Source organism: Pristiophorus japonicus, chromosome 13 (assembly GCF_044704955.1).
Source record: "Pristiophorus japonicus isolate sPriJap1 chromosome 13, sPriJap1.hap1, whole genome shotgun sequence".
In the NCBI taxonomy this organism is placed as follows: domain Eukaryota; kingdom Metazoa; phylum Chordata; class Chondrichthyes; family Pristiophoridae; genus Pristiophorus; species Pristiophorus japonicus.
This window is the reverse complement of record NC_091989.1, coordinates 139,210,578-139,236,690: the sequence shown is the minus strand read 5'-3', so window position 1 is coordinate 139,236,690 and position 26,113 is coordinate 139,210,578. Positions and strand designations below refer to the sequence as shown.

Below are 26,113 nucleotides of genomic sequence, written 5' to 3'. Positions count from 1 at the left end.
AGTCACTTTAATGTATGAAACATTAAATCAAGGACACAGAAGTTAATAGAGGTTTAGACTGATATAATGGTATAATAAGGCAAGTGGAGAGTATTCCATCACACTACTGACTTGTGCCTTGTCGGCGATGGAAAGGCTTTGGAGTGTGATGAAGTGAGCCATTCACTGCAGTTTACCCCGCCTCTGACATGCTCTGGTAGCCATGGTTGGTCCAGTTGAGTTTATGCCCAATGGTAAATCCCAGGATATTGATGGTGAGGGACCCGACAATGATAATGCCGTTGAATGTCAAGGGGAGGTAGTTAGGCTCTCTCTCATTGGAGATGGTTAAGCCTGCCACTTGTCCTTGCCTGCCATTTTAGCAGGCAAGCATAGGATGTATTTTCAAGGATTTTATGAAGCTGTGAAATGTTTTATATAACTGCAAGTTTTTTTCTTCACAATTCTCCTCAAAACTCTTCTATAATATCAGTGCCTATATTGGCTGTAGTCTCCTTGCTGCAGTAATTATGAACATTTAAATACATGTTGTATAAGATCCTTCAGTAAAAGGGTTAGAAAACAGTTACTGTATAAAGAAGACACATTTATAGTAGTATAGTAGGAGATGTATGTTGTAGAATCTACATCAAACATCAACAAGTAAAAAAAAGCATAGGTGCACTATTTTGCTGAGAAATACAACAATCTAAAAGCACAATATTAGGCCTTCAGTGCTTAAACTGGAGATCTGTGGTTCTTGTGACCTGATACAAGCAGTAAAATGGGCCTGGTCCAAGTAATGATACCAGTTAGTACACATAATAGGACTAGGCTAATCTATAAACCAGTTCAGAGCAAGGTTGCTACACACACTGTAACAGACCTGTCTGTATGTAATGACATGGGTCTGGTATATACAGTGGTATAACCCTAGCGCATGTGATGACTGGTTTAATACACATACCAGATAGGCACGTGTAATGGGTATAACTCTACAAATGTATTGCCAAGGCACACTCAATCTCACACTCACAACTGCCGTTACTGCTCAGAAAGTGGGTAATTTTTCTGTACCTTCAAGCACTTCTCTGTTTATCTGTACCTGGACCCCTCTGTTGCTAAATCCATGCTTTGGTTTGGCACCCTTTTCTTCAACTTTATTATTTGCCTGTTAACAAAAAAGTTTAACAAAATTTTAAACGGGCATAAAAACTAATAGCACATCAATTTAATATTGTTCATTGATTGTTGTGGAAGGTTGCGAGCTTCTGTCATAAGAACATAAGAATTAGGAGCAGAAGTAGGCCATTCTGCCCCTCGAGCCTGCTCCGCCATTCAATGAGATCATGGCTGATCTTCTACCTCAACTCCATTTTCCTGTACTGTCCCTGTTGTGTATGCATGCTTGTTTTCTGTGTGATATCTGTAACACTGTTATGCAACACTGAATGTACCCTTACACTGTACACACCTTACCTGTACACCAGAGGGTGCTGCTGCTGGAGACCTAAGGGTTACCTGTACACTGCAGGGAACCCAGTATAAAAAGGAGCTCACAGCTTGATGTCCTCACTCGAGGAGCTGCAAATAAAGGACTACAGGTCTACACAGTTTAAGTATCATACTCTGCCTCGTGGAGTCATTACTAAAGGTGCCGACATACACTACAACTGGCGACGAGAATATGAGGTCACAAACTACACGCTCAACATGTCTAACCTCAGCAACTTTCAGCAATTTACAGAGGGGAAAGATTGGGACGCTTTTGTGGAAAGATTGGAACATTTCTTTATAGCCAATGACCTGGATGGGAATACACCGGCTACACGACTGAACAAGTGCAGGGCCATCCTGCTTAGCAGTTGTGGGCCCTCCATCCATTGTCTCGTCAGGGACTTGCTAGCCCCAGCGAAGACAACCACCAAAAGCTATGAGGAACTTGTAACAACCATACACAACAATCCCCATATCCCTTGATTACCTTAATATCCCTTAGTAACTTCTGTCATTATAGACTTACATACTTTATGACAAGAAGACAAGAGCTTTCCAGATCTTGCAAATGCCGCATGTATTATACACTCTCTACATTAGATATGTATTGTGTGCGGTAAAGCATGGTGTCGAACTGGCAGCCCTGGGACTAGCTGTGGGGTCTGAGCTCTGGCAATCTAGCTCTCGATGCTCAGTTCTATTATTTATCACTTGCGACTTCGTCCCATTTTAACTTAATAGACCTGGAACTCTGGAAAGGCCTGTTTGATTCATTGATGATTAAATCCTAAATACAAATACCAAGATTGGTTATCAGCAATCTGAAATATGTACAAATTAATGGGAACTTTGATTTAACAATAAGACTGCATGTGGCTCACTACAGTAATAGGTTAGACATCCCTATGATCATATATACAAAATCTTCATATGTATTAGGGTATGTATGCTTATGTACCTGTAGTACTTACAAAGTGTGAAATATTTGCAGATTGAATTTGGGCTGCCCAGTATCAATTTGCACCAATAACAAGCACTACACTGTGTTATCACTTGTTCAGACATAAAAGTCACCATCCAGGTCATTGGCTATAAAGAAGTGTCACAGACCCGAAACATTAACTCTGTTTCTCTCTCCACACATGCTGCCTGACCGGCTGAGATTTCCAGCAATTTCTGTTTTTATTTCAGATTCCAGCATCTGCAGTATTTTGCTTTTGTAAAAATCACAGAAGTTCTGTGTTCCTGGTTTTGGTCCTGGAAGGAGGTAGCAGTGATCGGGGTGGGGGATCGGCGGCAATCTTGGGGGTTGGGTGATCAGTGGCGATCATGAGGGGATCAGTGTCAATTGGGGAGTGGCAGCGATGGCAATGGGGAGGTGAGCCTGTGTCCGGTAGCGGCCCGCGTTCTATGGATGTGGGGTCAAGAGAAGCGCTCCTGCTCCTCCCAGCTCCACATTCAGGTAAAAACGGTCCCTTTAAAAAACGGCTGCAAGGCCACATGTAGACCTGGTTTTCCTGCGTGCAGCATATGCAAAAGGCCAAATGCCTATTTCTGGCATAAGCACTGCTCACTAATTTTTTTGCCCTTTATCAATATGGCGTGTGGCGCACTACTGGCTCGTAATGAGCCTTCACTTTCTGCCTGCCATATTGGAGGCTTCGGAGCACCCGAGAAACAGGTGCTGCATGGCCAACTTTCTAGGCCACGATCACGAGCTGCATTATACACAGGGCAGTGCTAGTACCAAACAGTGCAGGAACACATTCAGTTCAGGTCATCTGATGCTGTTATTATAGGGACTGACTATTTGTATTGCACTTTTTCTGCCCTTCTGCATCTGCTTCCTCTCGAGACTCTGCCCCCAATGCTTCCCGCCCGAGACCCGAACTGGAAGTGGGACCCTGCAATCAGTCCGACCATGTTGTTGCTTCACGGGTTGTTCGACTGGGCCTGCTGCTCCTCCCGCAGGCCACCTACTGCTCTAGTGACCGCTGACCAGGCCTCCCACTGAGCCACAAGCCACCCCGAGCCTTCAATCGGGCCCCGAGTCTCCCGCTGAGTGGCGGCGGGCGGCCGAGGGGGAGAGAGAGAGTGACCCTGGGGGGAGAAGAGAGAGATGCTGGGGTTGGGGGGTGGGGGGTGAAGAGAGAGAGAGAGCCAGGGGCGGGGGGAGAGAGAGAGCCTGGTGGGGGGGGCAAAGAGCCTGGGGAGTGAGAGGGTGAGAGAGAGGGAGAGAGCCTGGAGGGGGGAGGGAGAGGGAGAGAGCCTGGAAGGGGTGGGGGGGGCGGGGGAAGAGAGCCTGGAAGGGGTTGGGGGGGGGGGGGAGAGAGAGACATATGTGGGGGGGTCGAAGGGGAGAGCGGGATCTCAGGGAAGACGGATCATGTCCTTCCAACCCCCTTCAAAGGACATTGTTGGAGTGGGTAAAATCCAGAAGTCACGATACTCACTATTCACTTCATACCCAATAAACCTGTAAACAATCCACACACAATACCCCATCAATGGCCAGGGGGTGGAGGTTGGCAGGCGGTAAGGTTGGCGGGTGGGAGGTTGCACTGGGATAAGGGACTTTGGCTGAAGAAGGGATGCATTTCCGCTAGGGTAAGGGACTTCGGCTGGAACTTGCTGGCTTCTGAAGTCAAAATAGATCGAGTTACAATTTGCAAAGTAAATCAAAACTTGGGCTGGGCGGTTCCAGTTAGACATTCCAGAGAAACTTCAGGGTGTGGCTTATCCTCTCAGGGGACCAATCAGAGACAAGGACGGCCATTTTGGCAGTACAAATAGACACATCCATTATTATGCGATGGATTTGGCATCAAATTCATGCTGGTGCATAATTTCTAACACAGTTATAGTATATCACCACCAAATCAAATGGCTAGATCATGTCCAGCAGGACCCATCTATTTCTCATGATGGGATAGCATTGTGTAACAACTGGAATTGACAGTGGGTAGAACAGTGGGAAATTAAATTTAATGCAGACAAGTGTAAAGTACTGCATGAAGGAAGAAAACAAGTCGTGTGATGCATACTACATAGATGGCGTTCAATAGTTAAGGGTGAAGCCAAAAAGGTTCCAGGAGTCTTAATAGACTCAATGCTCAATGTGTCCAAACAATACACAGCAGCAATCAACAAAGCCAATAAAGGTTAAGATACATAGCCAAAACTTTAGAATTACAAGTGGGAGGAAGTTGTGACCAAATTGTGACATCTTGAGTGCTGAGTCCTGTTTTGGTCACTGAGACACAAGAGGGATATTCAAGCACCAGGGTCAGTTCAGAGAAGAACTTTTGTTGGCCGATGCAGTATTAATGGTAAGTACTGCAGGGAATCGAATACGCCTGGATGGGTCGGAGAGGAATTTTCCCAGATTTTTTTTGTCCCTAAATTGGCCTGGGTTTTTCCCAGGAGATCACAGGGCTCCGGTTGAGGTGGAATGTAGAATGTTTCAGTATAAGGGGTGTCGCAGTTGTCTGAGGCGGACTGGTTGGGCTGGGTGCTCTTTGCCTTTCCGTCATTGTTCATAGGTTTATGTGTAACCTTCAGGGCTGCTGACCAAGGGCCGTGCGGCTCTTTGTCGGCCGGCGTGGACACGATGAGCCGAAATGGCCTCCTTCTGCGCTGTAAATTTCTATGTTTCTATGTTTCTAGCTATAGGGCGGATCCCTAGTGTTGGGTCTGAGTTGAGGAAAGACTGAAGAAACAAGGGGGTATTTTCAGCTGGGAATGGAGATGTCTGAGAGGTGTTATATAGAGGGATGTAAGATAGTTAAGGGAAAGGTACAGGTAAATCTGAAATATTATTTCTGACATTGCTACATTGTAATTAAGCTGAATAAAATGTCTGGCTTCCTTGTTGCCTGACAAAATCAAGGGCTTTTGGGAGCAAAATATGGAAGCTCATGGGGGAGGTAACAGCTGCGAAGCGGGGGTTCCTGCGCCAGACACGGAAGTCGCACCCCATTCACAATATTGGGGTTACCGTCCCCGAGAGCAAGTGGAGTTCAAAATAATGTGCTCCACTTGCTCTGTGGGGTATGAGAGGGATGGAAACAAACAGAGAGGAGCGCAGTGTTACACACTGGGATGCGTAGTGCTACCGCATAGGAGGAGCCGTCCCTTTCATTAACGGGGAGGGCCAAGCTGCCAACTCTGTGGGTCCCTACCTGGACCATCGGGGAGCGGGGTGCCGTGGCATCAGTCCAGCACTCAAGCACAATTTCCCCATTAACTAGCGCCCCGTGAGCGGCCTACAGCCTGGTACGCGTCCCCTGAGACTGTCGCTGTCATTGCCCAGCGCAGCTTCAGAGGGCGCTCCTTAATTTTTGCTCTGGGGCGGAAACGGGTCGCTGCGCATGGTGATGACGTCCCACGCATCAGAGTGGGGCTATACGCTGAATTTAGCGGGAGTCGTTAGCGTCCTAATGGGAGGTGCAAACGACTCCAATTTCTCCCCCATGTTTTTTTTAAAAGAACTGTTGAAAAGGTTTAAGAATCTGAGAAATTAATACTTTACAACTGGTTCAAAAGTTAAAATTAAATCATTGTTCCAGCCTGTGGTATCAGTCACTAACAATTTAACAGTCATCTTACATTACATTTGACAATCATTATAGTAATTAACATTGATTTGTTAACCAACAAAAATAATTCTAAAATCACAACTCTAACTTTTTTTTGAGAAAATAACTCATATTTTTGTTTAGGCTTCAGGACACTCAATCTTTTTGTTATGTATGTAACCCTTGGCAACCTGTATCATACCACCACCAGAGGAATCTACCTGTTGGCCCCAAGGGATCCCAGCATCCCTTGGGAGCACTGTATATAAGCAGGCCTCCCATGCTGTACCAACACGCTGGCGTTTAATTAAAGGAGGTAAGGTCACACTTACGCATTGCATACAGTACTTAGTTGTATCACTTTATTATGAGCGTAACACTTTTATTCTTCTATTTAAAAATACATGGCCAGTATATGGCTCATTGAACACACAACCTGTTTATTTCATGCTATCTTGGGGGAATTCAACATTGTATCAAGCTGGACGTTTTCGGGCCAAGTTTCCACCGACCCTTAGAACGGCGCACCTCCATGAGGTCCGCCGACTTTCTGGAACAAAAAGCGTGTCTAATGATTACCGTGGTATTCTCCATGCTCATCAGGCCTCCTTCGGACTTGACGGAGCACAGCAGAACCAGCGGAGGGCGGAGCCAGGTCCCGGCGCTGAAAACAGTGCCGGGACCTCTGCACATGCGTGCTAGAGTGTGCGCGCATGTGCAGTAGCTCCTCGCCCCAGATTCTGTGTGTGTGTGCTGCAGGCTGTGTGGGAGTGGCCCGAAGCACGCCGCCGCTATCCCTGGCCGAATGGGCTCCCCCGATGCCGCGTTCATGTGAGCAGGCCCCCAATGGCCCTCGCAGCATTATTTCAGTGGTTGTGCCTATGTGTGGGCGCACGCTTTGATTTAAAGTATCTTGAATATTTTATGACATTGGAATCTTTACAGCATAACTTGCCAAAGGCATTATTATCAACCAGCAAGTCAAAGGCAGGAGATGCTCGGCAACAGTGTTAAAGTGCGTGTGGGGCACATGAAGCATTCAGAGAGCGGGAACGGCTTCATGCAGTGTGTGAAAGCAAAGGAACAGGCCAAGAGGAGGCAAGGCAGATGGGGACCTGGCTCGAGCTGAGTTACCAAGCTGACTGAGGCCAGAAAAGCAACCTTTGAACAAACCAAGGCAAACAACCAACAGCTGCTGGCACCAATCCAATATCGGTTCATGGCTTTATTTTGTTGACCAAATCGAATACATTTCGTGCGTGTGTGTCTCTCTCTCTCTCTAGCTAAAAAAAAAACCTTCCCCTCTCCCCCGCTCCTCCCCACTCCCCCCTCTCCTGCCCCTCCCCCTCTCACCCCCACCCCTCCACCCTCCCCCTCTCCCCACCCCTCACTGTCAGAAACACAGAGAGACACTGACAGAAACAGAGAGAAAGACACTGACAGAGACACTGACAGAAACACAGAGAGAGAAATGGACAGAAATACAGAGAGAGGCTGACAGAAACACCTTCCCTTCACATAAAGGTAGGACATCTATTTTTATTTGTTATTGATTGGTTGCTTATTACTTTGGTCTTGTTGCTTTGTGTGCAGGGTTCCTTCTATTTTTTATTTGTTAATTAATTGTTTATTACTTTTTGTGCTTTGTTTAGTGCTTGGTGCTTTAAATGTACTTATACTTCTTTAATGTTGTTGTGAAGGTGTTTAGTGCTTTGGAAAATCCTCTAACTTCCCTTCACCTCCCCGCCCCCATCTCTTGCTACCTGCACCTGATTTCTAAAGTGTCCACAAGGTTTTTTTGAGCGTACAAAAGTGGACACGTACTCTGGCCTAAGTTAGTTTGGAGTAACTATTGGCTGTCTAAACTGGTAATGCCCACTTTGGAAAAAAAAACTGAACTAAAAAGAAACTGAACTAACACACTGAAACTGGAGCAAACTAAATGTGGAGAATTGTGATTTTTAAGATACTCCAAAAAAAACTAGTTGCTCCAAAAAAAAAGGAGCAACTCTTGCAGAAACTTGGCCCCATTGTTACATTTCATGGTGAACTGGCTTCAAAGGCCTTTCCCAACCTATTGTCGCTCAACACTGAATGATGGAAGCCATGGAAAGATACAGTTCTTTGCAAAATGCTCTTGCCATTTGCAAGTCATTGTGAATTACAGCAATGATTTAGATTACAGTGCCTTCCTAAGTTAAAGTATGGGTTATCATCTGTTTTACATTCCATAGATAATTTCACCCTTGAAATATGTATTGAGTGGCATATCCATTCTGAGCCCAGGGGCCTATGATTAGAAAGAAAACAAAATTCCAGTTATGTACAGGCCAGTTAATATGTGAAAGAAAAAGACAGTTCTGGGTGGGGCCCTTCATCAGAGCACTATATAATATTAGGCTTTTCCCCTCATCATTAATAGATTTTTTTTCTTAAGCCGGTGATATGTTTGTTCTATGTATACCACAACAAAAGTGCTCTCTTTATGGTCTGGTTGAGTCCACAATGACAAATCTGCCAATGGTAGATTGCAACCAGCTCAATTCTCTATGGGACACTCACTGGTCTGATACCGGAGCCAGACAAGATAGCAGTGTTTCAGGACAATTGACCATCCAGCCTGGCTCACTGATGGATTCTGGAGGGTTAGACATGTCACTGGAGGTTGCGATACTTCCCACTCAGCTACGGGTTACCGTTCGAACCAAAACTCTAACAGATAAGCTGGGCCTAGCTGGACAAACAGCAGAAAACTTACCAATGTTCCATGCATGCCTTTAGCTGGTAAATGTCTGGGCATACCTGAGGGCCTAAAATCTCGGTACTTTCTAGCTTGCACTTAGGACTTTTCAGGTTGTCATAAGCTATTTTTGTGGGTGCCACGTTTCATTATTTTTTTTTGTCTGTTTTTCCACAGAAAGGATTTGGAACAGAGAGTTACTTTTACATTTTTTTAAAAGCAAACTGTACTCACAGGTTTTTTTTAAAAGCACTGTTACATGGCTAAAATGCAAATTTTCCCCAAAGACTAAAAAATTAAGGTTTTTTTTTAAGCTTGTTTTTGTAATTGATAAGCACCTCACACTCATTATATTGCGAGATCTTTGGTCCCAGGTGCTTAGCAGTGATTTTCTCGCAGGCCTTCCCTTCTGGCTGTGAAGAGTAAGAGATAAAAACTGAGGCAGAGATACAAGTAGTCAATCCGGTTTTTACAGCAGACAGCTGAGAGGGCAAGCTTTGTCTATGCTGAGGAGTGTAGCATGCAGGAGGGCAGTTAGGAGTTATTTTGTCGAAGTCAAGTAAGATGGCCCACTGATGTGAGGAAGCATAGTATGTTCATTATTTTGTACCGTGTGAAAACAACTTGTACTGATTGAATTAAGTGAGTCCGATCCTAACAGTTGCTGTGTATGTTTACTTGCTATGAAATACAGCAGCTTAACAATTTGTATCTGGCTTTGTCTTACTATGTGTTTACTTAGTTTACCTTCAAGAAGACCGGAGAGGCAGATGGCAGACGTACAAAACACACAAATATCTGGTTCAAATCACATGGAGGCACTATTTTATTATCCCTGGATTACACTATTGTGTAGTTAGATATTGAGCAGTATGGGCACAGCCCTAAACATAAGATGCTGAGACCGCTTATGGGAGTTTCAAGCACCACTGTACCTAAGAAAATACTTTGAGAATGATCCTAAACTTGTAACAGTGGGTCTCAGTAATTTGGTGTGGAGACTCTTAAACATAATGATTGGTTTCTGCAACTGGCTAGCTGAAGAAAATCTAGATACTATTCATATCTATCGCTTTTAAAGGCTCACAGCCTTGGCCCCCTCGCAAAAAGTGCAGCACATCAAAGGTCCTGGAGCTGCAAAGACACAGTCCTATCACACCCCAAACTGGGGAGCAGCGCAAGCCTCCTGTGCCCCTTGCATGGCGCCATGGCAAAAGCCAGGGCTGGTGCAAAATCACAGATCCAGGCTTTCCACCCTCTCTGCACACGACACACGCTTACGTCACAGGCAAATGGAAGAGGAATTCCAGCCCCTTTTAAATGCACAAAGCACTGTTATAACATAACATGTTATATAAATCTCCAGTCATGAGGCTTGTTAGTTTCAGGATACAATTCATTTGAAAAATTACAGTGAAACTTTGTATTCGATAATAATACTGTACCAAAGGAAAAACATATCACTGTTTCCAACATAGCTGTGGAAGAACTCAGAAATATTTTAACTAAACAATAAAATTAAGAAAATAGTCACAGGTATTGCAATACTGTCACAAAGTACTTACACCACCCAATGGTATAATTAGAATACTAGTCCCACATAATATTTTTCTGACATACAAGGAGGCAGAAAAGATATTGGTCTGTTAAAAGCATTCTTCCTTTAGAAAATGATTGCGCTTTTCACAATCAGGATTGGTTTAAATGCTTGAATTTTAATGGAATACTGTTAAGTTCTGGTTTTCATCCTCAAGCTCTACGTTTGTGATTAACAGCACACTGGAGCACTAAGCAGCGATCAGTGGAGTACATAAACTCTGCATTCATTAAATTAATTTTGTTGCAAACACTTTTCATAATAGGGTATGAGTAACAGCATTTCATTAACAAAACTTCCTTTGGCTCTTATGTGTATGTTGAAGGAATACAAAGTTAATACAAGGCAACTGTGGACACTATGGGATAATTTTGACTTTCTGCAAGAGTGTAAAACGGATCGCATTTTACACAATTGCTCAAAGTCAAAATGATTCCCCTGTGGCTCTACTACATAAGAACATAAGAACATAAGAAATAGGAACATGAGTATGCCATAAGGCCCCTCGAGCCTGCTCCGCCATTCAATAAAATCATGGCTGATCTGATCATGGACTCAGCTCCACTTCCCCGCCCGCTCCCCATATCCCTTTATTCCCTTATCGTTTAAGAAACTGTCTATTTCTGTCTTAAATGTATTCAATGTCCCAGATTCCACAGCTCTATGAGGCAAAGAATTCCATAGATTTACAACCCTCTGAGAGAAGAAATTTCTCCTCATCTCTGTTTTAAATGGGCGGCCCCTTATTCTAAGATTGTGCCCTCTAAGAGGTGAGCAATTTTTTTTCAAAATCAACAAGCAGAGGAAGAATGGGTAATTGTTAACATAGACTTTCATTCTAAGCATCGCTTGTTCCAGTCATTAATAAAATTATAATTCTATTACAATTCTAACTTTTATTTCTAAATTATGATTTAGTTGATAAGACTGACCTCTGAAGATTCTATTAGACTTCCCTTTTTCCAAGGTACAATTCCTTTAAGAATAAACTGTACTATGTTGGAATTTTTAAAGGTTTCGCCCACAAAATGAATGGCTTTATCCACAGCTGACAGCATTTTTTCTATGCCGTTTAATTTCTCGTTTTGTTTTGCTGTGTCTTGATGTACAGATGTCACCAATTTGAACAGTTCCATGAATAAAGGCTTCATCTCAGGGTGACTTAGGCAGTCAGTAGGTTGCGAGTATTTAACTTCATTATTTTTCTCAGCTACTACTTCATCAGTGTCTTTTAATATTTTCAGTACTTCAATGTTCTTTTCGAAGTCACCCATTCCGTGAGACATATCTTCCAATTTCTTAAGAACTTCTCCTTGAAAGTTTACTATTTGATCTACTTTTTCATTAAGAAGATTCAGTTTGCTGTCTATCGTACTCAGGTTATTGACAACACTGCTTTGATTTGCACCAGACGGCTTCTTTGCTTGGCCAACGGACCCACCTTTATTCTGAGAGTCACAATTACCTCCTTCATACATTCTGGCCAAACAAGTGGCCAGGGAAACTTGCTTACTCATCTTGTCAAAACTGAATATGAAATAAAATAACCGTTCAAAAAGAATCAGCTCAGATCTTATGATACCACTTCCTCGCTTCTTAAACAATTTCCCAAACAAAAGAATCCATTCTGTTCATGCAGATGATTTTTGTCTGACAATCTCTAGCTTGACTATAATATCAGAGGAGGTCTGTCTATCTGCTTCAACTTTGTCATTCTATTTGAGCTTCACACTCTTCTGTCACTCTTACCCCTCACAGATTTTTAAATAACCCATCCTGCTTGATGTATTCTGAATTCTTCTTTGACCCTTGACGTCACAGAAATATTTCTGGGTGATTAACATATTTTTCTTGAGAATCTGATGATAAGCATGCCATCTGTGAAAGTGACAAAGCAGGGCACTTATATTCATTAAGATTATAAATTTATACACATATAAAATAATGTATTGTGAAATATTCCATTAATCACAGCTGTAAGCTTAGGACTTGAAGTACAAAGGATTAGTTGACTCACATATGCATCTATTTACAACTGATGGAGAATGTATGTTCTGAAATGGTAATGCATCAAGTGACCTGATACTAGCTGTCAGATGAGACAAAAATAGACTGTGATGACAATTGCATAAATTTTTTTACTGGCACATGCCTTTAGCATTTCAAACTCTGTTATAGGATGAAGTTATATAAACCAGTATTCTAAGCATTGCCATTAGGCTCCTTTAAAGCAAACCTCATGGTCACACAGATACCAGTACCATAATTGAATATAACCTTGGACTGAATAACATTTAACTTTCAAAACTCTTTTGAAATAACCCACAATTGTCTGTTTCTTAAATAAGACAAACATTTAAACAGTCTCTGTAGTACTGTAGTAACTAACACTCTGAATTACACTTATATTACAACTGGATCATGAAACATGTCTTCTACTGGGCCTCCAATGACAATGCTTTGTAATTAGAGTCTGCTAAAAAGGGGTTCTGCCATTAAAGTAGTATCCAGGACTAAGGCGGCTATCAAGGATGTGTGCTTGATGTCCAATAAAACCCCTCAAAAAGCCAATGTTCAGTTAGCACCTACTTCCGACCTTCTCATAATCTGGCTGTACCTGCAATAGAAAAGCTAGCAAAGATTTGGTGCCTTAAAATCACTATAGTTAAGGCAAAGTGCTAAAGACTTCAACAACAACTTGTTTTTATATAGCACCTTTAACATAGTAAAACGTCCCAAGGAGTATTACACGGGAGTATTATGAGTCACAAAATTTGACACCGGGCCACATAAGGAGAAATTAGGGCAGGTGACCAAAAGCTTGGTCAAAGAGGTACGTTTTAATGAATGTCTTGAAGGAGGAAAGAGAGGTGGAGAGGTTTAGGCAGTGAATTCCAGAGCTTAGGGCCTAGGCAACAGAAGGCACGAACACCAATGGTTGAGCGATTATAATCAGGGATGCTTAAGAGGGCAGAAATAGAGGAACGCAGATATCTCGAGTATTTTGGGGCTGACGAAGATTACAAAGATAGAGAGGGGCGAGGCCATGGAGAGATTTAAAAACAAGGTTGAGAATTTTGAAATCGAGACATTGTCTAACTGGAAGCTAATGTTGGTCAGCGAGCACAGGGTTGATGGCTGAGCGGGAATTGGTGTGAGTTAGGACTCAGGCTGCCAAGTTTTGGATGACCACAAGTTTACGTAGGGTAGAATGTGGGAGGCCAGCCAGGAGTGTGTTGGAGTAGTCAAGTCTACAGATAACAAAGGCATGAATGAGGGCTTCAGCAGTATATGAGCTGAGACAGGGGCGGAGACAGGTGATATTACGGAGGTGGAATAGATGGTCTTAGTTATGCTGCGGATATGTGGTCGAAAGCTCATTTCAGGGTCAAATATGACACCAAGGTTGTGAACAGTGTTGTTCAGCCTCAGACAGAAGTTGGGGAGCGGGATGGAGTCAGTGGTTAGGGATCAGAATTTGTGGCGGGGACCGAAAACATGGCTTTGGTCTTCCCAATATTCAATTGGAGAAAATTTCTGCTCATCCAGAACTGGATGTCGCATGAGCAGTGTGACAACTTAGAGATCCTGGAGAGTTTGAGAGAAGTGGTGGTGAGGTAGAGCTGGGTGTCATCAGCGTACATGTGGAAACTGACGCTGTGTTTTCGGATGATGTCGCCAAGAGGCAACATGTCGATGAGAACTAGGAGGTGGCCAAGGATAGATTCTTGGGGGACACCAGAGGTAACGATGCGGGAGTGGGAAGAGGAGCCGTTTCAGGCTACGATTGGATAGATAAGAATGGAACCAGGCAAGTGCAGTCCCACCCAGCTGGATGATTGTGGAGAGGCGTTGGAGAAGGATAGAGTGGTCAACCATGTCAAAGGCTGCAGACAAGTCAAGAAGGATGAGGATGGATAGTTTGCCTTTGTCACAGTCACAAAGGTGACTTGAGAGCCATTTCGGTAATGTGGCAGGTGCGGAAACTGGATTGGAGCGATTCAAACATGGAGTTGAGGGGAAAATGGTGACAGCATGTTCAAGGACTTTGGAGAGGAAAGGGAGGTTGGAGATGGGGCTGTTGTTAGCAAGGACCCAGGAGTCAAGGGTTGTTTTTTGGAGGAGAGAGGTGATAACGACCGATTTGAGGGAGAGGGAAACAATACCGTTAACAATGTCAGCTAACATGCCAGAAAAGGAAGTTGGGTGATCAGCAGTTTGGCAGGAATAGGGTCACGGGAGCAGGAAGTGGGTCTTATGGACAAGATGAGCTCAAGGGCATGAGGGGAGATCGGAGAAAGCTGTGAGGTCAGGGCGAGGGCATGGAGCATCCTTAGAGGAAGTTTGGCCCGGTGGGCTAGGGGCAGGAAGGGAAGAGGTAGAGGCAGCCAAACAGATGGTCTCACTCTTAGAGACAAAGAAATCCATGAGCTCCTCACACTTATTATCGGATGTGAGGGTGGAGGCTGGGGAGAGGGATTTAAGAAGATGGTTAGCAGTGGAGAATAGAAGCTGGGGTTTATCTTTGCATTCCAGAATGATTCTGGAATAGTGAGCGATTTTGGCAGACGAGAGCAGGACCTGATAATGCTTTATGTGGTCCAGCCAGATCTGGCGGTGAATGGCTAAACCAGTTTCCGCCATATCCATTCAAGTCTGCATCCTTTGGACTTAAGGGAGCGAAGATGAGGGCCATACCAGGGGGAACGGCCAGGTGAGAGAGAGTAATTGTTTTAATAGGGACCAGGGCATCGAAGGTGGTAGTGAGGGTGTGATTGAGCAGATTGGCAGCTGCAGAGATGTCATGGTGAATGGAGAGCCAAAGACCGGGGGTTGGTAAGTGCATCTGTAAGAGAGTTGGGAGAGAGTTTTTTTCCAGGGGCGGAGACAGAAGGAGGTCGGTTTGTGGAGGTGGGGTGGAAGGGGGATGTGGGTGGAATGCGATACAAGGAAGTGGTCAGAGATGGCCTTTTCTGCGACTGACACGATGGGAGTAGCGAGGCCACGAGAGGGGGTGAGGTCGAGGAGGTGGCCGTGAATATGGGTTGGAGAGTTTACATGGAGAGATTAAGGGAGGATAGGAGGCTAATGAGCTCAAAGGAGAAAGAGCATGATGAATTTATCACCATTTTCAACATATGATCATCGCATCTCCCACTTACAACAAAACTGTGCCTGTATAATACTTACATCACTCTAATTCTCCTGTATGCATCAGAGACTTAGACAGTCTTGCAAGCAGACCAGGCAAAAATTGATGCAGCAGACCAGTGATGTTATTGCCACATTTGCCACATTCAGTGATACGATCGTGTCACCAATACTCCCAACCTCCCCTGAGTGTCACAATTGCCAAAAGCCTATCCTCCAAAGACCCATTTGGAAGGCCAAGAAGCATCTGGCTCTTGACCATTACAGCTGACCACAGGTCCCAAAATATAGGGACCTTCTCCACCATAAGGTGAGCTGAAACCCACAAGAGATGAAGATGTATGATCCACCAAGCAACACTCTGAAGGAATATGCTGCAATAGTGATACATCAACTATTGCTGATCTATGATAAAACACATCAGTAATTGCTGATCTCTACTAAAACACACCAGCCATTGCTTGCTCTCAATTTGAACTGAAATATAAATAATGGAGATGTCTAGAGGATGAGTAGCATTGTCAACCTTCGTTTATATTTATTGCATAGATGCAGAATGCAAAAGGTTGAGATGGAACGAAGACTATATCAAACTATGATAGCTCCTGCCAACATATACCATTGCCAACAATGTACCACCATTCATTCCCACCCATAACCTAACATTGTGTGTCATCTTACCATGCATTAAGCAGAATGATGGCAAGGTCAGTCTAAAGGATATAACAACACACAGATTACATATTGCCTATGTTATGTCGTGAATAAAAAATCTGACCAGATACTGTAAGCTCAAAGTAATGTGTGACCGTAGTCCTTTATTACAAGTCTCCAGAGTGCCTCTCCAGCCTCTGAGGCCTCCTTATGTACAGGTGCTCCCAAGGGATTGTGGGATCCCTTGGGACTCCAGGAGATAAGCCCTCTGGTGGTTAAACAAGGTATTTACAGGTATATAACAACACTCCCCGCCACCAGCCCACCCCCAAAGTCAATAGTGTAACTATTTACAATGTGTGTCGATCTGGGGCCTTCCGTTCCCTGGTCGATCGCCTCGGTGCAAATGCTGGTTTTGGTGAGTCGTTTGTTGGGTCTTCGCTGGGCTGCTGCGCAGCTGGCTTTGCAGAACTGCTGGGTGTGGTGAGTCCTGCTGGGCAGCTGCAGGTGATGGGTTCTGCTTCGTGGTCAACCGTAAGGTCGGTTGCCATTTGTGTGTGTGTTGGGGGGTCAAAAAAGGTAGAGTCTATTGTGGGTTGTTCTGGATAGTCCGTGAACCTAAGTTTGGTTTGGTCCAAGTGTTTTCTGCAGGTGAGTCCATTTGAAAGTTTGACCAGAAACACCCTACTCCCCTCTTTGGCCACAACAGTGTCGGGAAGCCACTTGGGACTTTGTCCACAGTTCAACACAAATACAGGATCATTAATCTCGATTTTGCGTGACACATTTGCGCGATCATGATATGTATTCTGTTGAAGCCACCTGCTCTCTACCTGTTCGTGTAGATCAGGGTGGACTAACGAGAGCCTTGTCTTAAGTGCCCTTTTCATGAGCAGTTCAGCCGGGGGACCCCCAGTGAGCGAGTGTGGTCTTGTGCGGTAACTAAGCAGGACTCGGGATAGATGAGTCTGCAGTGAGTCTTCAGTTACCTTCTTCAAGCTCTGCTTGATTGTTTGCACTGCTCGCTCTGCCTGACTATTGGACACTGGTTTAAAAGGGGCAGATGTGATATGTTTGATCCCACTGCGGGTCATGAACTCTTTGAACTCGCCATTGGTGAAGCACGGCCCATTGTCACTCACAAGGACATCAGGCAGGCCGAACGTGGCAAACATGGCCCGCAGGCTTTCAATGTTGGCAGTGGACGTGCTTGTTGACATTATCTCACATTCAATCCATTTGGAGTACGCATCTACAACCACATGAAACATTTTTCCCAAGAATGGGCCTGCATAGTCGACATGGACCCTAGACCACGGTTTGGAGGGCCAGGACCATAAACTTAGTGGCGCCTCCCTGGGTGCATTGCTTAACTGTGAACAGGACTCTAAGACTGCATTGATACCGGGCCACCACACGTGGGATCTGGCTATCGCTTTCATCATTGCAATGCCTGGGTGGGTACTGTGGAGATCACTAATGAAAGTGTCCCTGCCCTTTTTTGGCACCACTACCCGATTACCCCATAGGAGGCAGTCTGCCTGTATGGACATTTCATCTCTATGCCACTGGGATGGCTTTATTTCTTCCTGCATCTCTAATGGGACACTAGACCAACTCCCATGTAGCACACAGTTTTTTACTAAGGACAGTAAGGGGTCCTGGCTCGTCCAGGTTCTAATCTGTCGGGCGGTAACAAGTGATTGCTCACTCTCGAATGCTTCCATTACCATAACTAAATCTGCGGGCTGTGCCATTTCCACCCCCGTGGTGGGCAATGGCAGCCTACTGAGAGCATCGGCGCAGCTTTCTGTGCCTGGCCTGTGGTGGATGGCGTAGTTGTATACGGAAAACGTGAGCGCCCATCTCTGGATGCGGGCCGATACATTCGTATTTATCCCCTTACTTTCAGAAAAGAGGGATATCAGTGGCTTATGGACAGTTTACAATTCAAATTTGAGCCCAAATAGATATTGATGCATTTTCTTTACACCATAAACACACACTAACGCTTCTTTTTCGATCATGCTGTAGGCCCTCTCGGCCTTAGACAAACTTCTGGATGCATAAGCAACCGGTTGCAATTTCCCAGATTCATTAGCTTGTTGCAATACACACCTGACACCGTATGACGACGCATCACATGCTAGTACCAATCGCTTACATGGATGATACAACACAAGCAATTTGTTTGAGCATAACAATTTCCTAGCTTTCTCAAAGACATTTCTTGGCTTTTACCCCATACCCATTCATCTCCTTTACGCAGTAAAGCGTGCAGTGGTTCTAACAGTATGCTAAGACCCAGTAAGAAGTTACCAAAGTAGTTCAGGAATCCTAGAAATGACCGCAGCTCCGTCACGTTCTGCGGTCTCGGTGCGTTCTTGATTGCCTCCGTCTTCGAATCGGTGGGCGTGATGCCGTCCGCCGCGATTCTTCTCCCCAGGAACTCCACTTCAGGCGCCAGAAAAACGCACTTTGAGCATTTTAACCTGAGCCCTACGTGATTAAGCCGACTAAGAACCTCCTCCAGGTTCTGCAGGTGCTCAACGGTGTCCCAACCTGTAACCAAGATGTCGTCCTGGAAGACCACGGTGCGCGGGACCGACTTCAGCAAGCTTTCCATGTTCCTCTGGAATATCGCTGCGGCTGATCAAATCCCAAACGTTGTAAATGAAGAGACATTTGTGCGTGTTGATGCAGGTGAGACCCTTCGATGATTCCTCCAGCTCCTGCGTCATGTAGGCCGAGGTCAAGTCCAGCTTCGTGAACGTTTTCCTCCCGCCAGCGTCGCAAATAGGTCATCTGCCTTTGGTAGCGGGTATTGATCCTGCAGGGAGAAACAATTGATAGTTACTTTGTAATCACCACAGATTCTTACGGTGCCGTCTTCCTTGAGGACTGGATCAATTGGACTGGCCTACTCGTTGAATTCGATCAGCGAAATGATGCCCTCTCATTGCAGCCGGTTCAGCTCGATCTCCACACTCTCTCATAATGTACGGTACCGCTCTCACCTTATAGTGGATGGGTCGCACCCCTGGAATCAAGTGGATTTGCACTTTTGCTCCTTGGAACTTCCCGATGCCCGGTTCGAACAGCGAGGGGAACTTGTTTAGGACCTGGGCACATGAAGTGTTGTCAAAGGACGAGAACGCTCGGACGTCGTTCCAGTTCCAGCGTATCTTTCCCAGCCAGCTGCTGCCGAACAGCGTGGGGCCATCGTCCGGTACCACCCAGAATGGTAAATTGTGCACCGCTCCATCGTAGGAGACCTTTATGGTAACACTGCCGCTTACGGGAATCAGTTCCTTTGTATACGTTCTCAGTTTAGTACGAATGGGAGTCAGGACTGGCCTTGAGGCCTTGCTGCACCACAATTTATCGAAAGTCTTTTTGCTCATTATGGACTGGCTCGCGCCCATGACCAGCTCCATTAACACCGGGAGTCCATTTAATTCAACCTTCAGCATTATCAGGAGACACTTTGTGGTAAATTTGTGCACCCCATATACCTCTGCCTCCTCAGTCTGAGGCACCGTGGATCTGTCCTCCTCTGCAACATGGTGGTTTGCAGGATTAGCAGGGTTTGCAGCACGCCTGCACATACTTTGGAGGTGTTCCATTGTTCCATAGCCCTTGTAAACGTATCCTTTGAAGTGGCATGAATGGAAACAACAATCACCTCCGCAGCGCCAACAAGGTGTTAATGGCCTTGCATTCGCCACCCTTGATGGTGGACTCTGAGACATCTGCAGACATGAAGCTGCAGGCATGTGAGTCCTGCCCTGTACGTTACGATTTGAAAACAACATTACTTTGTTCACAGTACTTGCAGCAGCACTCATGTGCTGAGAGATTTATTTGGTATTGTAACTGGTGGCGATGAATGCCTGAGCTATCTCTATGGCTTTACTCAAGGTTGGGGTCTCTACAGTCAAAAGTTTGCGATGTATTATTTCATGGCCAATGCCAAGTGCAAGGAAGTCCCTGAGCATGTGCTCCAAGTGTCCTTTAAAATTTCAATATCCTGCAAGGTGCCTTAGCTCGGCGACATACCTCGCCACTTCCTGGCCTTCAGACCTCTTGTATGTGTAGAACCGGTACCTTGCCATCAGAACACTTTCCTTCGGGTTTAGATGTTCCCGGACCAGTGTGCACAAATCATCATACGACTTTCCTGTGGGTTTTGCTGGAGCGAGCAGATTTTTCATGAGGCCATACGTTGATGCACCACAAACGGTGAGGAGGATTGCCCTTTGTTTGGTAGTGTTCACTTCTCCTTCCAGCTCGTTGGCCACAAAGTATTGGTCGAGTCACTCCACGAAGGTTTCCCAATCATCTCCCTCCGAAAATTTCTCCAGGATGCCCACGGTTCTCTGCATTATTGCAGTGGGATTCATCATCTGTATCTCATCGCCAATTGTTATGTCTTGAATAAAGAATCTGACCAGATACTGTAAGTTCAAAGTAATGTGTGACCGTAGTCCTTTATTACAGGTCTCCAGAGTGCCTCTCCAGCCTGTGAAGCCTCCGTATGTACAGGTGCTCCCAAGGGGTTGTGGGGTCTCTTGGGACTCCAGGAGATGAGCCCTCTGGTGGTTAAACAAGGTATTTACAGATTTACATTTATAACAGCCTATATTTGGCTAAATGTCTGATACTTATACAAACTATCCTGTAACTTCTCACACAGTTCAATTTTACTGTTTATTAGTTTCATTAAGCCATACAGTTCTATAAAGAATAGCTCTCCTTCCACAATATTCCAATTATATTATGCTCTCAGATATAAGGTCTGGGTCATCAGAAACTTGGGCTTGGCCAAGAGATCTTATAGAGGTACATAGGATACTTAAGGGAACAGGAAAGGTAAATGTAGAATTTTACTTTAAATTGTGAGACCGGGACAAAAGTCACAGTTTAAACTGGTATCAGGACATTCTTCTTCACACAGAAAATAATCAACATATGGAAGAGATTTGTGGAGGAAGAAAACTTTGAAAGTATTTAAGAAACAATGGGATTCAATGAGAGGCTCTATGATCATTTTGGATAAATAAATTTAGATGGGCCAAATGGCCTTCCTCACCCATAAATATTGTAACTTAATGAGGTTTGATTTAAAGGTATTCTCAACATTTTGCTGCAATCAGTTTTAACAACCTTGATGCTCATTCATTCAAAATCAAACAACATTTTATATGGGATGCCTTTGTGAAGACAGCATAATTTTTTTAAATTTCAAAATATACTTTATTCATATAAAAATTTGCACAATACATTGGAAAGCAGTTCAGTACATTTGGATGCGGTCAGCAATTCCATACAATACATTTGGATGCTAACAGCAGTTCCGTTCAATACATTTGCTTGCTTTACATTTCGAGGTACATTTCAGTACAATCCAGGATACATTGTAATACAGTCATCAAATTACATTACATGTGGCACTATACGGTACACGGAATGGGTGATGGTACAGTTACATTTCTTTGCAACATACATTACTAAACTGAACTTGCATTATACATGGCACTACATAGGTTTTTTTAGATCATGGTGCTCTATGTATACACAAAGTTTACAAGTACAGCTCGAGGGGAGTTTTATACTGATTCCAGCCCCTAGGTTTACCATGGCGTAAGAGCTTTAAACTGTGGCTCTTCCCCACCATGCCTTTGCGGCGACTGCACCAATTTTAGTGCGTCCCTCAGCACGTACTTCTGGATTTTGGATTGCGCCAGTCTGCAACACGCAGACATGGACATCTCCTTGCTCTGGAAGACCAGCAAGCTTCGGCAGACCAAAGTGCGTGTTTCACTGAGTTGATGGCCCTCCAGCAGCAGATGATGTCTGTCTCAGTGTCTGTCCCTGGGAACAGCCCGTAGAGCACAGAGTCCTGTGTTACGGAGCTACTTGGGATGAACCTCGATAGCAACCACTGCATCTCCTTCCAGACCTGCCTTGCAAAGGGGCAGTCCCAAAGGAGGTGGATGACAGTCTCCTCCGCACCACAGCCAACTCGGGGGCAGAATGCATTGTCTCTAAAACCCCGGCTGTGCATGAAGGATCTGACAGGTAGGGCCCTCCTCACCGCCAACCAAGCTATGTCTTGGTGCTTGTGTGAAAGCTCTGGCGATGAGACATTCTGCCAGACAAGTTCGACAGTCTGCTCGGGGAACCACCCGACAAGGTCCACCCTCTCCTTCTTTCGTAGGGCGTCCAGGACCTTACGTGCAGACCACTGCTTTATGGCCTTGTGGTCAAAGGGTTTTTTTCTGAAAAACTTTTCCACGAAGGACAGGTGGACAGGCATGGTCCAACTGTTGGGGCGTTTCGCGGCAGCATGGCCAGACCCATCCTTCGCAACACCGGGGACAGATAGAACCTCAGCACGTAGTGACACTTGGTGTTTGCGTACCGGGGGGTCTGTGCACAGCTTGATGCAGCCGCACACAAAGGTGGCCATCAGGATGAGGGCCACGTTCGGAACATCCTTTCCTCCACTGTCCAGAGATTTGTACATCGTGTCTTTGCGGACACGGTCCATTTTGGACCTCCAGACATTATTGTGAAGACAGTATAATTATTTCCTTAGGACATACTGTACTCATTATCTTTGGCTATAGTAACTGGATGTTTCTGGGACAAATAATACTATTTTGTTGTGCCTTTTTGTTATAGTATCTCCATGGTTAAAACCAGGTTGACTTAAAGAAATAATCAAATCTAGGAACTGTGCATTTCACTATACCAGTTTTTTCCATTTTCAGAGACAAACCGTCTGGGATAAGATCTGTGACTTTTATATGTTAATAGTGGTTAATTCCAAAGCCATTTGGGTTGATATTATGAGAAGCATTTCCTGATAGAAGTTGGCTTTGTTCTGTTAATGTTCCATTAAGCCAAAAAAGATTTTCAGTCAGATGATAGATTTGGGTCTGACACTTATCAGGTGGACTATTCTAGGGATAGTCCATAGAATTATATACTGTGAATGTAATTATATGTATGATTGGCAGGTTTGTTTTTGAAAAATACAATTTAAATTTCAACAACAATAGCTTGCATTTATATAGCGCCTTTAATGTTGTAAATCATCCCAAGGCGCTGCACAGGAGCATTATCAAACAAAATTTGACACTGAGCCATGCAAGGTCAAACAGTAAGGTTTTAAGGAGCATTTTCAAGGATGTGAGAGAGAAAGGTAGAGCGATTTAGGACTGGAATTCCAGAGCTTAGGGCTTAGGCAGCTGAAGGCACGGCTGCCAATAGTGAAAAGATGAAAATCAGGGATGTGCAATGTTGTGTACGCGTAAATAACTGACAAATTGAACCAGGAGTAACCTAACTTAACTGTGCTTTATACACTCCCAAAATGGAGTCCCCAAACCGGCATGAACCAGAATGAATACAGCAACTGTGAATAGCTCCCATAGGTCCTAATGCCCGTCCTGTGAGAGTTCGTGCAACAACCAGAGTATGAACACAACATGCAAGAGGCCAGAATTGGAGGAGCGCAGAGATCTCAGAGTGGAGGAGGTTACAGAGATAGCGAGGGGCCAGGCCATGGCCAGATTTGAAAACAAAGATGAGAATTTTTAAATTGAGGCATTGCCGAACTGGGAGCCAATGTAAGTCAGCGAGCACAAGGGCGATGGGTAAACGGGATTTGGTGCAAATTAGGATACGGTCATTTCCTTTGAAAGAAGAGCAGGAGAGCTCTCCCCCATGTCCTGGCCAATATTTATTCCTCAATCAATTAAAAAAAAATGTATTACAGGGTATCTGGTCGTTATCTCATTGCAGTTTTTGGGACCTTGCTCGGACTATAATTCAAAAATACTTAATTGGCTGTCAAGTGCTTTGGGACATCCTGAGATCATGAAAGGCGCTATATAAAAGCAAAACGCTTTCTTTCTTTTCTTTGGTCAAACTTCAAAGATTACTGGGAAATATCGCATGCTCCCAGTTTACCAATTCTCCTGAGGGCAAGAGAAAGGCACGGGGAAAAGACGCACAACCTGGTGTAAAATTATTGTTAAGAAATGTTATTACAGTTCTTTTTATTAGCTTCCATGCTCAAGGAGGGATAAATATATTCAGTAAACTATTGCAATCTGCTTTATTGTACTTTGCTACTGTTTATCTGTTACCTGTATTAAACCTATTCATAGGTTTTACACTAAACCATGGTCTGATAAGAGTATTTATTTGACTGTCTTCCAAAGTTTAGGAAGTCACGAGGTCTTGTGATATAGCTAGTAAGTAAGCTAAAAGTAATCACAAAGATTTCTGTTCAGCCCCTTGACTCACTACATTAACAGATAGTGGGCATATAAAAGCACAACCAGATTTCTAGGAAGAGAAGGCTCACTTATCGTGGTACTTTTGAGCATGAGAGAAATACCTGAGGAAAATCTAAAGACATATCACTTCTGATTCCAAAAGCTAACCAAAGAGAGGAATTGTTATAAATTCGGGTCTGCCGTACATACCTTCTTGGGTTCAATGCTGTCAGTCACTCCCGTAAGTGATCTGAGTATCTTAGTTTCTATAGGATTTGACTCACACTGCCCTAATTCTATTTGCATAAAAACATAACACAGTGCAACAATAATACCCCCTTGTGACCTGGATGGATATTCATGTCTTTCACTCGCGTACTTCTATAATCTTTCTGAAGGCAGACCGAGCAAACATTTTATGAGACGAAGCTGGATACAAGTTGTTAAGCTGTTTTATTTCACAGTGAGTAAACATGCAGAGCAACAGTTATCATCAAATTCACTTAGTTCAATCGGTACAAATTGTTCTCACGGAATAAAACAACAGTAATGAACACGCTATGCTTCCTCACATTTGTGGGCTGTCTTACTTGACTTAAACAAATTAATTTCCAACTCTCCATGCACTGTATCCTTCTTGGAACCATTTTCGGGGCCTCACTGCTTTGTAGCTTTCTGTTTCTAAAATCCTGCCTGCACAGCATCCCGTTTTTGTGTTTTATCTGTTACTGTTCTTTTTAATTAAAGACTTTCCAATACAATGGGCATGAATAGTTTTATTGGTTGCTGAGACAATCTCATGAATTGTTTATTATTTAAAGTCAACAGAAAAAGAACATCAAAGCTAACACATTAGCATTTTAACTATCTGTTTTAACTATCCTGCAAATCTCCTGGGAGGATAAGTGCACCAACATCAGTGTACTCGCCCAGGTTAACATCCTCAGCATTGAAGCACTGACCACACTCGATCAGCTTCGCTGGGCAGGCCACATAGTTCGCATGCCAGACACGAGGCTCCCTAAGCAATTGCTCTATGCGGAGTTCCACGGCAAACGAGCCAAAGGTGGGCAGCATAAACGTTACAAGGACACCCTCAAAGCCTCCCTGGTAAAGTGCGACATCACCACTGACATCTGGGAGTCCCTGGACAAAGACCGCCCTAGGTGGAGAAAGTACATCCGGGAGGGCGTTGAGCTCTTCGAATTTCAATGCCACGAGCGTGAAGAGGTCAGGCGCAGGCAGCGGAAGGAGCGTGCAGCAAATCAGTGACACCACCCCCCCTTCCCCCGACGAATGTCTGTCCCACCTGTGACAGGGTCTGTGGCTCTCATATTGGACTGTTCAGCCACCAAAGGACTCACTTCAGGAGTGGAATCAAGTCTTCCTCGATTCCAAGGGGCTGCCTATGATGATGATTTCTTAGACCCTTTTTTAACGCATGAGAAAAACTACGTTTTGAAAGTCAACATTTAAAGTAACTCTTCAGTTTTGTTCAGTGGAAAAAATGGCAAAAAAAGAAATCCTGACTTGATATGACATGGATCCTCTCGCTCGTGAAGTTCAGTGTAGAGTATTGTTTGCAATTTATTCACTCACTTTGTGACTCTCTCAATGTCAATGATTT

The 26,113-nt window shown here is 44.3% G+C and overlaps 1 protein-coding gene across 4 annotated transcripts in view; it reads right to left on the bottom strand.

Moving 5' to 3' along the window:
• mylk3 (myosin light chain kinase 3) overlaps positions 1-26,113 on the bottom strand; it is a 111,638-nt gene that overhangs the window by 48,833 nt on the left and 36,692 nt on the right. For 3 of the 4 annotated variants that reach the window (XM_070898052.1, XM_070898053.1, XM_070898054.1), the window contains exons 1-2: positions 11,323-12,108; positions 1,057-1,150 (exon numbers count right to left, since the gene is read on the bottom strand). In XM_070898052.1, the coding sequence (XP_070754153.1) occupies positions 1,057-1,150; positions 11,323-11,907 (679 nt within the window). In that variant the 5' untranslated portion in view covers positions 11,908-12,108. Of the gene's footprint in view, positions 1-1,056; positions 1,151-11,322; positions 12,109-26,113 lie in introns of those variants that run through there. The other variant, XM_070898055.1, reaches the window with a different exon arrangement.